The sequence below is a fragment of the Protopterus annectens genome, chromosome 5.part0, assembly GCF_019279795.1.
Source record: "Protopterus annectens isolate FY-2018-M chromosome 5.part0, PAN1.0, whole genome shotgun sequence".
Lineage (NCBI taxonomy): Eukaryota > Metazoa > Chordata > Ceratodontiformes > Protopteridae > Protopterus > Protopterus annectens.
In genome coordinates this window covers 482,325,838-482,341,090 of record NC_056735.1, presented here as the reverse complement: position 1 = coordinate 482,341,090, position 15,253 = coordinate 482,325,838, and the positions used below count along the sequence as shown (strand labels likewise).

The 15,253-nt window shown below is 38.4% G+C and overlaps 1 protein-coding gene across 1 annotated transcript in view; it reads left to right on the top strand.

Moving 5' to 3' along the window:
* The window catches only part of CFAP47 (cilia and flagella associated protein 47), a 7,413,452-nt gene that overhangs the window by 2,405,535 nt on the left and 4,992,664 nt on the right, over positions 1-15,253 (top strand). Inside the window, exon 21 of the mRNA XM_044071840.1 lies at positions 4,957-5,125. Within this exon, the coding sequence (XP_043927775.1) occupies positions 4,957-5,125 (169 nt within the window). The remainder of the gene's footprint in view (positions 1-4,956; positions 5,126-15,253) is intronic.

The window sequence follows — 15,253 nt, the reverse complement described above, 5'->3', positions numbered from 1 at the left end:
TCCTTCTGCGAGAGAGAGGTTTATAAGAATAGTAACTGGATATGCAGTTGCATTTGCTGCTAGTTGTAAATATTCTGGGGGAAGGTTGACTGTGGAAAGAGAGCATGGTTTGAGTTTTTTTAATAGTTTAAATATGAGAGATGTGGGTACTGGTTGAATAGAAAATGAGTGAGTTGTGGAAGGATTGAAATTTTTGTCAGGAATGAGTGGTGCGTTGTCATTTTGTATGAGATTATTTGTATTCTGGGAGTATTGGTTTGGGCTTGTTGAGGCATCTTTGATTAATTTTGGAATGGTGGTAATAAATTGGGTATTAAAGTCATGGGAAATTTGATTAGGGGTCTTATCAGGTGCAGGAGAGGGATTCTGTAGAGTTCCAGGGTTGAGAAGGGTGGAGACTGAATTTGAGAATTTCTTTGGATTATTTTGTGAGGTTCTTATCTTAGAGGAGAAATAGTTTTTTTTTTTATCTTGCATTACTTGCTTCTTGGCTCTATTTCTTAGTTGTCTGAAATTAATTTCATTTTGTTGTGTTATATCTTTTTGCTAAGTTCCCCATGCCTTGTCTGTATGAAGGATGCATTGTTTGGTCAGTTTTGTTAGCCATGGGGCGCGATTCACTTTTGTTTGCTTGATACGTATGAGGCAAAGCTATTAAGAGTATCCAAGAAGAGCTTATTAAAGTAATTAACTGCCTTGTCTAGGGGGAGGGTTTTTAGTGGGAGACAGTTATGGTTTTTGGAATGCTTGAGAATTTATTTTGGTCAAAGTAGGTGAGATTTCTGGATGTTTTATAGGAGTGTGTATTGACTATATGAGGATGAGTCCTGTGGGTGTATGCTGGGAGGTGGTCGCTTAGTATGTTGGGTAGGGTGCCAGAGTTTGAGTAATTGTGGAGGGTGGGTAACTAATATCCAATCTAAGATAGATTCTGACCCTGTAGATAGGCCATGGGTGGGAGTTTTGATAAGCTGAGTAAAGCTGTGTAAATTTATGCTGTTGGTTGGGTAGTTGGAGGTAAGATGTTGCCAATTAATATTGGTATCTTCTAGGATTATAGTATCATTTGATACATTTAGGTTTATTCATGATAGAAATTCTTCTAAAATGGGAATGGGAATGTTCTGGCCTGGGGGGATATTGACAACTGTGATAGTTAGGTTTTTATTGTTGTTTATTTGAAGAGTTAGGAGAAATTTTGAAAGGTAGGGACTGGTTTGGGGTAAGAAGTCAGTTTTAGGGAGTTTTGATATATTAATGCAACACCGATGCCCTTTCTGTTGAGCCTATCAGAATGAATTATGTTGTAGCCTGGGGGGAGAATTTCAGTATCTGTAATTGGAAAGTGCTTCTTCAAAATGGGTTCCACTCACAACATTGATGAGTATATGTTTTTTATTATGCAACTATATACAATTTACATATTTACAAAGAATTTACATTAGGTCTACGTTCCTCCATTGCAAACAAAATGTTACATTTGTATAGAGCCCCACTATTTTCCATAACCGCCATTTAATCATTCATATTATGTTTGGTAATATCCACTCTCCATTTAACATAATCTCACACAGTCTTTCATTCTAGATTGTCCATATAATGCAAAACATTTTTTATCCAAATTACTAACATATTCTTTAATATATTTCCCATAGAAAACATATTCAATCATATCCATATTTATATGTTTATAATCTTGTAATGCATTTGCAAGTTTATTTTCTATTATTTTTTCCTATAAATTTTTAATTTTATTTTTACACGTGAAGAAAACATGCTCTGTTTCTGACTCACCACAAAAATGGCATTTCCTTTCATTTACTTTCTATAAGGCATATTTCTTTTTACTGATAACTTATTCATTTATACCCTCCACAAGACTTCTTGACATATGACATTCTTCATGCCACATTTATTTCTTTGCTTTATAGCCTTTACCTTTTCCTCTCTTGAATGTTCCCATGGATTCACACAATAGTTTTGTATCATATTTTATAACATATTTTCCTATTTTCTTTTATTCCTTCTATTTTTAATTTTATTTTTTCTTCATACATTTTTATTTCTTCATTTCTCCATTCTTTCTCCCCTTTATTAATTTTTATTAAAGTCCATTCTCTCTTATATTTCTTCTTAAATATTCTTGTTGTCAACTTATTTTCCTTTCCATTTATCTATTTCAACACCTTATGTAGATTCAATGAGGCTCCATATACTATAGGATTCAATAAACCTAACCCACAATCCTCCTTATGCATGTACAATACCCTTCTTTTAACTGGATTTAACATAGACCTCCAAAATAATTTAAATATAATTTCAAGAATTTGTTCCTCTGATTCTCTTGGCATGCTATATGCACTAACTATATATGATAGTTTCCACATCCATATTGTAGTAGGGGAAGTTCCCCAGTGCCTTAGCCAAATTTTTCCTAGTAGTGTAAATGCCACCTCCAGCTTCCCCTGAAATTAGTATTCTAGCCTATTGGGACAAATCTGGTCAGCAACGGTAAAAATAAAAGAATAACATAAAAAGTATTAAAAACCTGGATACTTTCGAATTTTTAACTTTGCTCCCCTGCACTGCCTTAGTAATGAGTGCTACTTCTAACCCTAACCCTAAACCCTACCTTAGAAATACCCTTTTCATAATACTACCACTGCACAGGACCATACACATACACACCTGCACACTCAACACTAACTCACAGATGCACACAATACTCAGTCTATTCCCTTTACCAAATCCTAACCTGCAAACACCCATACATATGTGCTGTAAATGCTGTTGTGGAACAGACTCACCATCTACATAAAACCAAGTTCATCCCTGTTCATTTTGAAGTGGAACTTAGATTTAAGAATGGGAAACATAAATTGTACCCTAGGACTGCCCACTGTACTACGAATGGCATCTCCTAAATGCTTTATTTTATGCATGGGTCCCCTCAAATGATCTATGGTATGATAGCAGTTATTCTCATTGGGGTAATATGTAATTATCATCCATGAGATGGGTAAAGTCAATCTGTAACCAAATAGGAAAAGCTATTTTAAGTGCAAAAAGGGAAATTGGGTAGGCTTAAAAAGCTAGCCTGGTATTACCTATGAAACAATGAACCTATATACTAATTCCTTTACCTAACCTGCAGACACATGCACATATACTCTCACCCCAATGTAGACTTTCATTTGAGTGTGGAGTGTTCTTGGACATGCATAGTAGTGTGTGATGTGTTGTACCTGGTATCACATGTTGTGATAATTTTATAGTTGGATTATTAAATAATGCATATTTTATGTGTGTGTGTGTGTGTGTGTGTGTGTGTGTGTGTGTCCTGTATATATATATATATATATATATATATATATATATTTATATGTGTGTGTTTGTGTATATGTATATATAGAGAGTGAGATAAAAGTCTTCCAAGGATGACCCCTAATATCTCTTATACACACTTATCTATCCTGTAAGCAGAACCCAAAATAAAAAAAAAAGAATTAATACCAGAACTGAGTACTCCAGAGGAATTCTTTCTGTGTTATTTTCTTTGGCAGATTTTTGAATTATTTCTCAACTGTTTTTCTGTGTCTTGGATCTTTCATATTATTTTTGATTTGGCTGATTGAGATTTCTTATCTTTATTGATGGACTACATGTTCTGTAGCTGGTCGGCCTCACTAATAGCCTGTAACATAGCAATGGTAACTTGGATCACTCAAGGTCACAAAAACTGTTTTATAAATGCTATTTAAACTAGAGTAGAGGTTTTAGGGATCATCCTTGGAAGATTTTGGTTGTTTGTCATGGATCACCCTGTGTTGTGGTCCAGGCTGGATTGATTGGTCCCCTAACCACAACAGTGGCTCTAGCAGCTTTTAGTATATATGTATATATATATATATATATATATATATATATATATATATATGTATATGTATATACATATATATATATATATATATATATATATAGTATCTGAATGTGTAATATGTCATGTAATATACATACTGCATACTTACAGCATTTGAAATAATGTAAATGCATGTTCACATATAAGTTGCAACTGCTAGGTTTGGGTATATTTATTTATATTTAGGTTGTAGAGTGTCAGGAAAAGCTGTATCTGTATCTTCTTCAAAAAATATTTATTTATTGACATTTGATTACCAGGAAAGTCCAACTGGGTAGAAACCCATTTTTAGCAGAGGTCCAGGGAGAAAAGCTCCAAATTATTACAAAACATTTTAAGAACAATAATTTAACAAGCTTCAAAAATAAAATAAAGCATCTGCAGCTTATTTAAAACAAATCAGACATAATATAAAAACATTGGTTAAGAATCAATACAATTTGTAGGATAGTCATTTAATATTTAGAGACATTTTAGATAGTTTGTAGAGAAATTAAAGGTAAGTTAGTTTAATACAAACAGGAATTGCAATATGAAGTGAGGGAAACAGGCTTGTGGTATACTTAGAGAGAAAGTCAGGGAAGAGAATTTGAATAGAAGTAAGGAAGTAAATGAAGACAGGAGAGTTAAGGAAGTATAAGGAATGAAAACGTACTTGTTTACATTTAGATATGTAGTTTATCCTAGTTTTGAACAAGAACAGAGACTCTTTCAGAGTGGTTTTGAAAGATGGGAGGGAGGGTATAGATATGATGGACCCAAGTAAGGAATTCCATGCCATAGCAACATTGTATGAGTACAGACAAAACCCAGCAGATTTAATAGATGGTTTGTAGATATACAGGAGTTTTTGAAATAAACCCGTTACATAATAATATAATTACTTGCATATTTTACATATTTTTTTCTACTTTTTTAATTCCCTTTGTATGTAAGCATTTAATTTATTTAGATAACTACTTTATGTGCTGATCTGTGGTAAATGTATTTTCTCTTTGACTGCAGTGAAACTCCTAACTTGTTTGTCTTGTCTTCAGGTGGCAGCATATGACTTTAATATTCCAGTGAATGTTAACAATGCAGGTGCTCCTTCACCACCACCCAGTTCAATACCAAAAACACCTTCTGGGTCAGAAAAACATATTGTTGCTCCTCGTCCTCAAACTGTGTTTGTTGTAACTCCATCACGTCGTGTCCAAGCAACAGGTGGGTCAAAATCAGTAAGTGTATTAATTGAAAGAACATCTCTGGTTAAGTTCTTATATATCTAGAAAAGAAGCTGCTGTTAAAAAGGGATAATTAGTAGGTGATATAAAATAATGCATGTTAAATATAAGAATCTATCTGAAGAGGTTAGAAAAAAACTAGGAAGTGAAATTAGAAAGACAATATACAAAAGAACAGTGGGAGGACATTTGTATGATTCTCAGTTTTGCAGCGAAGTGTAAAAGATTTAGGATTCTTGCATTCCGGTGTTTACATAGGTATTTTATACCACAAGCAGGCTCTGAAAATTTTTCCTTGCATGGATAGCAAATGCTGGTGCTGTGATGGAAAGGAGAGGCGTAATCTGGCATACTTATTAATTTATTTATTGTATCTTTTTTTACCGGAAAAATCTGAGTGGATAATACACATTTTCAGTGGAGACCCAGGGAGAAAAACTCCATTTGCTTTACATTACATTATACTAAGTTCCAGTCAAAGACAGAGTAGTTACATTTCTTTTTACATTTATGCATATACATTCTAAGATTTCTCAGAGGTGGAAGCTACTAAAGAGAAAACACACATCCAACTTAGTGGATTGTACAGGCAGCAGTTATGTATAAAATTGTTTTGTCTTTTCAGTAAGAGGTTGATAATATTATGTTTAAGGAGAGTATTTGAACAGTATTGTACCGTGAAAACATTTTAAGCATGTGATGAGCATATACAGGACCACTATTGGTTAAGATGTTGTTTAAGCAGTGGTTTAAAACTACTGAGTTTGTTAGGAGAGTTTTATTTGCATGGTGATACTATTCCAGATTTTAGCAATGCATTGAGAGTACAGCAAGTCTCCTGCAACATTATGTGACTTATTTGTAAGTAATGGGTCCTTTGATTGATGATAGGGTAGTAATACGTTTTGTAGTATAGGGCATTTTTCTGGATGATGAATGAGTGTGTGTGTGCTGTAATCCGCTGTGAATATGTTAGACAGTTGTGCTGTTCAAGGCAGTTTTATTGCTTTAAGCTAAGACAATGGTGGGTCCTGTGAGGGAGACTGGTGGTAAATTTTGCTATTTTATTTTTATTGTAGCAGGAGGCAAGTTTCTTTTTTTTTTTTTTTTTTGAGTATTGTTTGTTTGTTAGAATAGGAATGGTATATAAGAAAGTCAGCAGTAAGAAGATGGTGGCTAGAGTTCTGTTTGCGGTATCTGTAAGGAATCCATTGATCCTATAAAGGGAACCAAGTTTTTGGTGTGTAGATTTAATGGTGTGCAGTATCTTCTTCTTCTTTTGGCTTTTCCCAGTTAGGGGTCGCCACAGCGGATCGCCTGTCCACTCATGATTGGCAGTGGAGTTTAACGGTGTCAAGGCACACACTCACACCTAGGGCCAATTTAGAGTTTCCAATTCACCTACAGCATGTCTTTGGGATGTGGGAGGAAACCGGAGCACCCGGAGGAAACCCATGTGGCCACAGGGAGGACATGTAGACTCCGCACAGAAGGCACCCCAGCCGAGGATTGAACCAGAGAACCTCTTGCTGTGAGGGGACAACGCTAACCGCTGCACCACTGCGTGTGCAGTATATGATCGTCATATTTGAGACTGTCATTTATTATAATGCCTATAAGTTTAAAGTTTACTGTGATTTACAGTTTCAATGACAGTGTTATTTGCTGACTTTATGGTAAAATATTGCTTTTGATTTTGGCATCTTTTTGAGGTGAAATGCATTAATTTAGATTTCTTGGGGTTGAGTAAGAAGTTTGATTCTTTGAGCCAGGTTTCTACATAAGAGAAAGATTTTTGGGTAGTGACTTAGAGCTTATTTATTGTTGAGGCCATACATATTAATGTTGAGTTATGTTTAAGTATTTTTTTGGGAATGTAACAAGCTAGCAGAATTTAAAAATTCTCTGCAGGGTACTTTATCAGAAATTTATGATGGTGCAAATAATTGTTAATAAGAAAATGATTCTTTTGAACTGGCATATAGAAACTGAATTGCCTCACCTTAAGGGCTTACTAAGTTAATACTATTGCTTGAGAAAAAAATAATTTATTAGAAATCAAAATCTAAACCAACAATAACTGAACCATTGAATGTTGTAAATCAGATAAAATAACTACAGGTAGGAATTTTAGAAAAGGTAAAGAACAAACTATATAGAAATAAATGGAATTTGTAGGAATGATACATGCAGAATAATACAGAATAATGTTCAGGTGAGAAGTGAAATGTCAGGGTCAATTAGTCTAGAACATTTGTGCCTACTTTCTCCTAAGTTAAAGCTTTTTATGTATCTTTTGAGTGAATGGTATTACCACCCCTTATACCTACAATGTGACATTGATCTTTAGCCTCCTGCTACTTATCCTATGTTGCATTCACAGTAATAATTTCTCCTTCAAGAAAAATTGTTTTCTATGTATATAACCACTGATAATTTCTTTTATTTTCATCAGTCAGTTGTTATCCTATAGATTTCTTCAGCAGTACTTGTTTTCTGCTAATACAAAGCAATGCACATCTCTTGGCTATGTGTTTCTACTATTAATGGGCATGTGACCTCTGTAAATTCGCTGTTACCAGACATCAACTTCAATGTTCATCCTATTGCTGCAGTAGCTTTAGGCTGTATAGGTTGGGTTTGCCCAAGACACGACAACTGGACAGCTTCCAAAAGCTCTCTCACACCTTCACTCTGACTGTTGATTGTGCAGCTCTGTGGAGGGAAACTCTGCAGTCAGAATGAAAAATCTTAAATACTTTCTTGCAGCTTCACGAAGAAGCATCTCAGAGGCTGCATAGGAGCAGTATCCAGCCTTCAGCTTTAGTTCTGGCAAATGAGTTTGTCCTTTCACCAAAACTGTTACCCTTAACAAAAATAAGTCAATAAATAAATACATTTATATTTTATTTTACTGGGGCTTATTAGCAGTTTCCTGTAAGGGACCGCTAATTTTAACTTTGCTTATTTGGGGGACTTTTTAGTGGAAAATATACTGGTTGTGTAAACTTTGTGGATATTATTTAAAAGTTTATTACTGGGCAGTGTTTTATTTGGGCATGAAGTACTATAGGGTATGCTAGTTCTTGTGTTCACTGTGTGACAACTTTCCTGCTATGTTTTTTCCTGTCAGACTAAATTTGGTGAGAAGTGGTTCCTGACATGAATTTAGTGTGCTACTTATGCAGAACTGTGTTTTGGGGACTGTGTATGTGATTGTAGGTATAAGTGTGCTGCTTGTGAACACTATTTAACTACTCACCATCAGACTGACTCATTCCAGTGAAGCATATAGCATTTGAACCATCCTCCTTGGTCACAGCAAGAATCCTTACCTCACTCCTGCTGGTCTATCTCTGTAACTAGAAAGAAAAAAAAAAAAAAAAAAAACAACTTACCAAAGAGGCCTTGCTGACTCTGCAGGCTCAGTCAATGCCACAGTTTATGGTGGATGATTCTACAGTGGCCATTAGTTGTTCCTCAGGCCACTCACTTAACTCTCCGCTTTCTCTGGTGGAGACCTTTCAGCCATCATGAATCAGGGATCAGCCATGTTCTCTTTGACTGTTCCATTTTCCAGTCTGTGCATGTAATAACTATCTTTTCTAGATCAGGGCGACAGTCTGAAAGTTACTGCTCGATATATCCAGGGAAAGAGACCTCTTGATGTGGCAGAACTAGCTTCTCTATGTTGAACATCAGCTGTACCTGCAAAGAAAATTCAAAAAGTTAAACATTGTTCATCTGAAGATATGGTGAATATTAAAAAATGGTTTTCTTATCTTACCTTAGCTAAGATGTTGAGTTACAAGAGTTGTTAATTCTGGTGCTCAAAAATCCTTACCTGAAAAAGATGTCAGCAGAAACATTTCTGAGGAAGATATATCAGAGGATTCATTCATAGACAGGCGAAAAGGCTTCTTCACCTGCAGATTCCCAAACCCAGGTCTGTGATTCAGAGAAAACTTGGCCCTCAGTCACAACCTCCTTTGGCGGAAATTTCCTTTTCTTGGACTATAGCCAGAATGAATTAAGTCTTTTTTATGGTAACAAATGGAGGCTCCTCTTAAATTGAAGAGATATGATATGTTACAAGTAGATATGTCTCATTCCACTCCCATTTCACCATTAGTAACAGCTTTGGAGGGGGTGTTTAATTTTGCCTTTAACATCCCTATTTCTCACCCTTCAGTTCCCCAGAAAACCAAACAGGCTTTATAAAGTTTCTCAAAGTAACAAGAATTTGGTTTCCTACCTTAGGTCTGACCCTGCTGTCATATCCACATTTTTGCCATCTTGGAGCAGACTCTTTGTGTCCTTCAATCCTTCCCCAGTGAATAAAGAAGAAAACGTATTTGATAGATTTGGTAAGGGAATATTTTCTTACACTTTGCTGTATAGAATTCTTAACTATTATACTCATGTGGACAATTTGTGGGAATTTTGTACTACATGTCCCCCTGAAGGTAGTGCCTATCTGAATTCCATTGTTTCTAACATTTCTGAAGTACCAAAACATGCCTTAAGGAGTGTATATGACTGTGCAGATACTGTATCTAGAGTCACTGCTAATACTGCATTATTGAGGAGATATGCCTGGGTTCATAGGTTGGTACTTATGCTATCGGCCCTAGGGCCTATACAAGCCTAGCCATAATAATTCCCTGGCTATTTCTTCCCACACTATTTACTTCCCTGGACCCTTGTCTAGCAGGGCGACTGACGTGATCCCCGGGGTGAATTTCCTTTCTCCCAGTCAGTCATCAAGGTTCCTTTTGAAGAGGGGCAAAGAGGCACTCTGCTTGACATGTCTGGGCAGTCTATTCCAGAGTCTGGGGAGTCTCTGGGTCAGGAACCTATCCCTCCAGCATGTTTTGTTGATTGTGATGACAAGGTTTAGATCCTTGGAGCGTGTGGCTCTGAGAGATTGGGGTTTCTTTAAGTGTAGCATGCCCAACAGTTCTGAGTTTGACATGGCCTTCTATGTTAAGCAGAGATCACCTCGGAGTAGACGATACATAATCATAAGATCTGATGATGTCATTTTCATTTTCCTCAAAGTTTGGGTTATGGATCTGATCTCATATCCAACTTGGCTGCATTCTATAAACTTTAGATCCAACTCTTGAGCTCCTCTCTCTATACCTTAGATCTCGTTTTCTGCCATCTTGTACGGAAGTGGATCCTCTCTGTGAACACTTCGTATAGGTTTCTTGGTTAGCCGCAAGTATTTTTTCTTCTCTAAAATATATGTCTTGCTTATATTTAAATTATATTTAAATTAAAAGTTTCCTCCCTCTAACTTTTCAGGTTTTCTTTCCAATAGCTTAATTACTTGTTTAAAGCAATTTTCTTATTTTCTTAAGTTCCATTGTTGGTACTCTTTTTCTTTCCTTTCTCTTGTCCTTTTTCTTATCCTTTTTAACAGGATTACCATTGTTGATAGTTTTTCTATCTTTTTCTATAGTTTAAAAAAAATTTTTCTTTGCTCCTTTCCTTTCTTGTTCTATAGCTTGCAGTGGTGACTGTGGCTGAGAAGCCTACAGGGTTTAAAAAATGCACTTCTTATTGGCACAAAATTCTGAATTTGGATGCCCACAGGGAGTGTGTTTATTGTTTAGAAGCAGCACACCTGAGTACAAACTGTACCATTTGTGCAGTGTTCAATTCCAGGGCAATGACTGTCAGACGAAACAAAGTTAGTCCTCAGATGGTTACTACCTCCCTCCTCTTCCACTTCCTCTGGGGCTCAAACCCCCAGCAAATCTTCCAAGGCTCCATCGAAGTACATAAAAAGAGTTGTGCCTAAGTCTCCAGAGACAACTTCTTTAGAGCCTCCACAAAAAAAAAACGGAGGTCTTCAGATCTGACAAACAGGAAATCTATGGATCCTAAGCCTTCAGATCTGATAGCCATTTCATGTACTCCTCCTTGTCTACCCACAGATCTGAAACCATCAGATCTCATCTCAGGTACTTCTCAGATGCCAAGAAGTCATTCTCCTGAGTTCATCTTAGACCTTATATCTCCTCGGCTACACTCCCCTCTTACGCAACCTACAAGGAAGCACTCCAGCCATCAGTCTACAACTTCATCTGTTAGGTCCTCCAGACGTCTGTCTGAAGAGGAAGTGGAGAGGATGATGAGAAAGTTCCTCAGAGCTCAGATCCAGATGTGGGTTTTACTGGCTTCATCTCCCATTGGATTTATGAGCCTTCCATCCACCTGCCATACAATTGTATCTCCTTCTCCAATTCATCCTTCAGTTTCAGAGCCACATGATCTGAAAGTTCCAAGAGTACCAGTGTCAGGGGCAAAGAGAATAATGTGTTTAACCCCCGACTGTCTCCCTGACCAGTTCTAGTACTGTTCCCTTGGAACGGGATGAGTCTCAGAGCCGAAGCATTGGTGTCAGATCCATGGGTCCAGGATTAACTCCAATTTTGCAGGAACCTTCCTTGCCCCTTGCAGTCTTGGCATTAGGTAGCTTGGTTCTGGCTTTGTCTTTGAGACCCAAATCCAGTCACAGTCATAGCTTGCATACTTTGGAGATCTCAACTCTGGTGCAGTTGGCCACTGCTTCCCCGGGTCCATCAGCCTTTGAGGTTGCAGAGAGGGGCTTCTCTTATTTAACAGAGTCAGTCTCTCACATACCCTTGGATCCTACATCCTATGCCCCTTTGGTTTTGAGCTCTGAATCACACCAGACCTACTCCACAGGGGACAGCCTGTACCAAGTAGCATCCAGACAGTCCCCATAGAGAAACTACCCCTCTCTTTGGACTCCTCTCCAGACCATCCCACTGAGGAGTTTCACCAAAAGAGAATGTGTAAAAGGAGGCACTGTCTTCAACAAAGGTGAAGGGTCCCCTAGATCATCACCTGATGACGTCTCCTTTGGAAACATTTTGGAAATCCTTAAGCAAAAAGGTGGTTGGTCACCAAATAACCCTTCTCCTGAGGAGTCAGTATTCCTGGAAGCTTTTGATTCTGGCTTATTTACGTCTTGGGTGCCTCTCCTATCCAATGAGCTTATTGACCTAGTCTTATACTGGGCATGGAAGCAACCAGATTCTTTTGAACTGATCCCATGTCAAACAGACAAAATTTTAGCCCCTCCAAAAGATAGACTACATTGCAGTAAAGGAGTCCCTGTTAATGTGATGGCTATTGTTGCAGCCACCAGGAAGGAGCTCGTAGAACAGAGCTTTTCTATCCACCCCCCTAACAGAGAATCTGGGGTGCTGAACATATTTGGAAAGTATGTATTTGCATCAGCAACCTATGTCTTGAGGTCCCTGAATTGTTTGGTGCACTTTACAAGACTTCAGAGGGATGTGACTAAGGAACTCTCAAATTCTGACTGAGTCCATGTCTCCAGAGGATTACAAAAGATCATCCTCACAGCTGGCACTCTTTTATGTGTATTAAATGCATCCATGAGGCTAATTTCACATGCAGCAGAAGGTACCTCATGGGTAGGCAATTCAGGCATTTCCATAAGGAGTCATGCCTGGATGTGGTTATGTGACTTTGCAGAGCCTTTCAAGTCTTGGAACATCCTTGTTTAGCCCTCTGTGAAAGAAGTGCTTTCCTGCAGTGAACAGGAAGGAAATAGCCTGTCTGCCGTAGGGATTCGCTTTTCTCCCCCTCAGTGATCCTTCTTAAGGAATCAAGGAGAAGGCAAGAAAATGTGGTTCTGTTAATCCCAGGGATCTTTCCAGGATTCACACAGAGACAACTCCCTCGGAGGCAGAGGAGGGAGTCTAAATAGAAGACACCATCCTCATGGCAGAGGAGGCCCCCAAAATCAGGGCTTCTGAAATTCTTTTCTGGATAGATCTTTTCAGTGCTCTTGAAGGGCTGTCTGACTCCTCACCTCTGGAGGCAGTTGGGGGACATTTGTCCTTGCACGTAGATGCCCGGGCTACTATAACAAAAGATTCTTGAGTGCTAAACATAATATCCAGAAGTTACTTTATACCATTTTTCCAAACACCCCTTCCCAAGAGAAACAAGCTTCCAGACATTCCACCTAGAGGTTGCAGCTCAAGAAATTCAGCAGCTGTTGGAGAAAAGAGCTATCCAGGAGGTTCCTCAAGACCTGAGAGCATTCTGAACTTACTTAAGGTTCTTTTTGTGCCAAAAAAGACAAGGGACCTGAGACCAATTTTGGATCTAAGCAATCTGAACCAATATGTGAGAAAGTCAAGGTTCTGAGTGGTCATGGTTCAATCCATTGTACCTTTTTTACACAAGGATGATTGGATGTGCTCAGTTGATCTTTAGGATGCATACTATCACATGAAAATAGACAGATGCTCCTGAAGAGACTTATGCTTTCAGCTGGGAGCCAATCACTGTCAATTCAGAGTCCTGCCCTTTGGACTCATTACAGCCCCCAGAATGTATACCAAAGTATATGGCTGTCGTAGGAGCTCACTTGATTCCAGATGTTTCCTTACTTGGACAGCTGGCTCGTAATCACTCCAACCAAGCATCTTCTGGAACAGTCCACGGACTATTTTCCCAGATTTGCCAGTCTCTAGGAATTAGTCAACATTTCCAAATCAAAGCTATTACAGGTACAGAGCCTGGAGTTCATCGATGCTCATTTCAGCACAATAAGTCATATTGTTTCTCTACCCATGCATTGTGTGGCCACAATGAAATCTCAAATTCAGCAAATCCTTTTTTATCCTGCTCCTCCAGCCAGACTGGTACTACAGGCTCTAGGTTCCATGGCAGCATCTACAGTATTAGTCCCTTTAACATGTTATTATATACATGTTCTCCAATGGACACTAGCTGTTCCGTAGTCTGTTCTTCAACAACCTCTTTTCTACTCAGTCAGACTCACTCAGGTATGCAGAAACCATCTTCAGTGGTGGATCCAGTTGGACGACACTCTCATAGGTTGCGCCTTTGCTCTGTCTCCCCCAGTAACCACAGTAACTACTGACACCTCCCAACTTGGGTGGGGGTGGGAATTTTTTGGGAAGGACAGTCCAAGGTATGTGGTCCCCAAGAGACCAATTTGCATATCAATGTCCTAGAGATGAGAGCAATTCAAACTGACATCATGTCTGTGGTCTGGTATATCAACAAACAAGATAGAAGCTCGATCTTATCCCCTCTATCAAGAATCTATGACAGTGTGGCAATGGGCCATCTCCTGCAACTGCTTTCTAGCAGCAATGCACATTCTGAGGAAATCCAGTGTACTAGCGGACAAGCACAGCAGGTCCATTTTCATTCCTCGCGAGTGCCTCTCAATCAGTTAGTGGCAGAGAAAATTTTCCATCTTTGGGGCCAACCTTGCTGTGATCTATTTGCTTCCCCCACAACAACAAATGCAGCAAGTACTTTGCACTGATTCCCCATAAGGGGGAGTCACCAAGAAATGCTGTAGTCTATGCTTGGCCCTCCAGTCTTCTTTACATCTATCCCACAGCACCTCTGATTTCAAAACTCTTACAAAAAAAAACAACTGGTTGAAGAGCTTGGTTATCCTCATTGACCCCTTCTAGTCTCACCAGGTCTGATTCCCCTTCCATTGGTCTCATATTTGTTATCCTCCTTGGATACTGGACCCCACTCCAGACCTTCTGTTACATCTTTTGGGGATAAAACATTCCAGTATTCCAGCCATCAAACTAACTGCATTTTTTCCTCCAGTCCCATTAATAGCTCAACAGCTGGTTCGTGATATACCCTTGTCCTCACAGAAAGATTTCACTAAGGGAATTTACAAGAGCAAGTGGAAAAGATTTTCAATTTAGGCCCTGAAAATGAAATCAATCCCCTTACTGTCCCTATTTCTTCTGTAATGGAGTTTTTAGTTTCTCTTTTTAAAGAAGTTGCTAGTTGGCAGCCATATCAAATTTTCAGTCAGGAGACAATGCTTCTTGCTTGGCTGCTTTCAAATTATGTAAAGCCTTTCTAAAGGGTACCTTTCACTCAGACCCCCAGTGAAAGATCCATTACCTCCCTGGGATTTTACAATAGTACTGCAAGGCTTAACTCAAGAAATCTTACAGCCGGGGGCGTGGCCAAGGATGAACACAGGATAGCAGCAGATTTCTTCAGCTCCACCAATTTCATTACA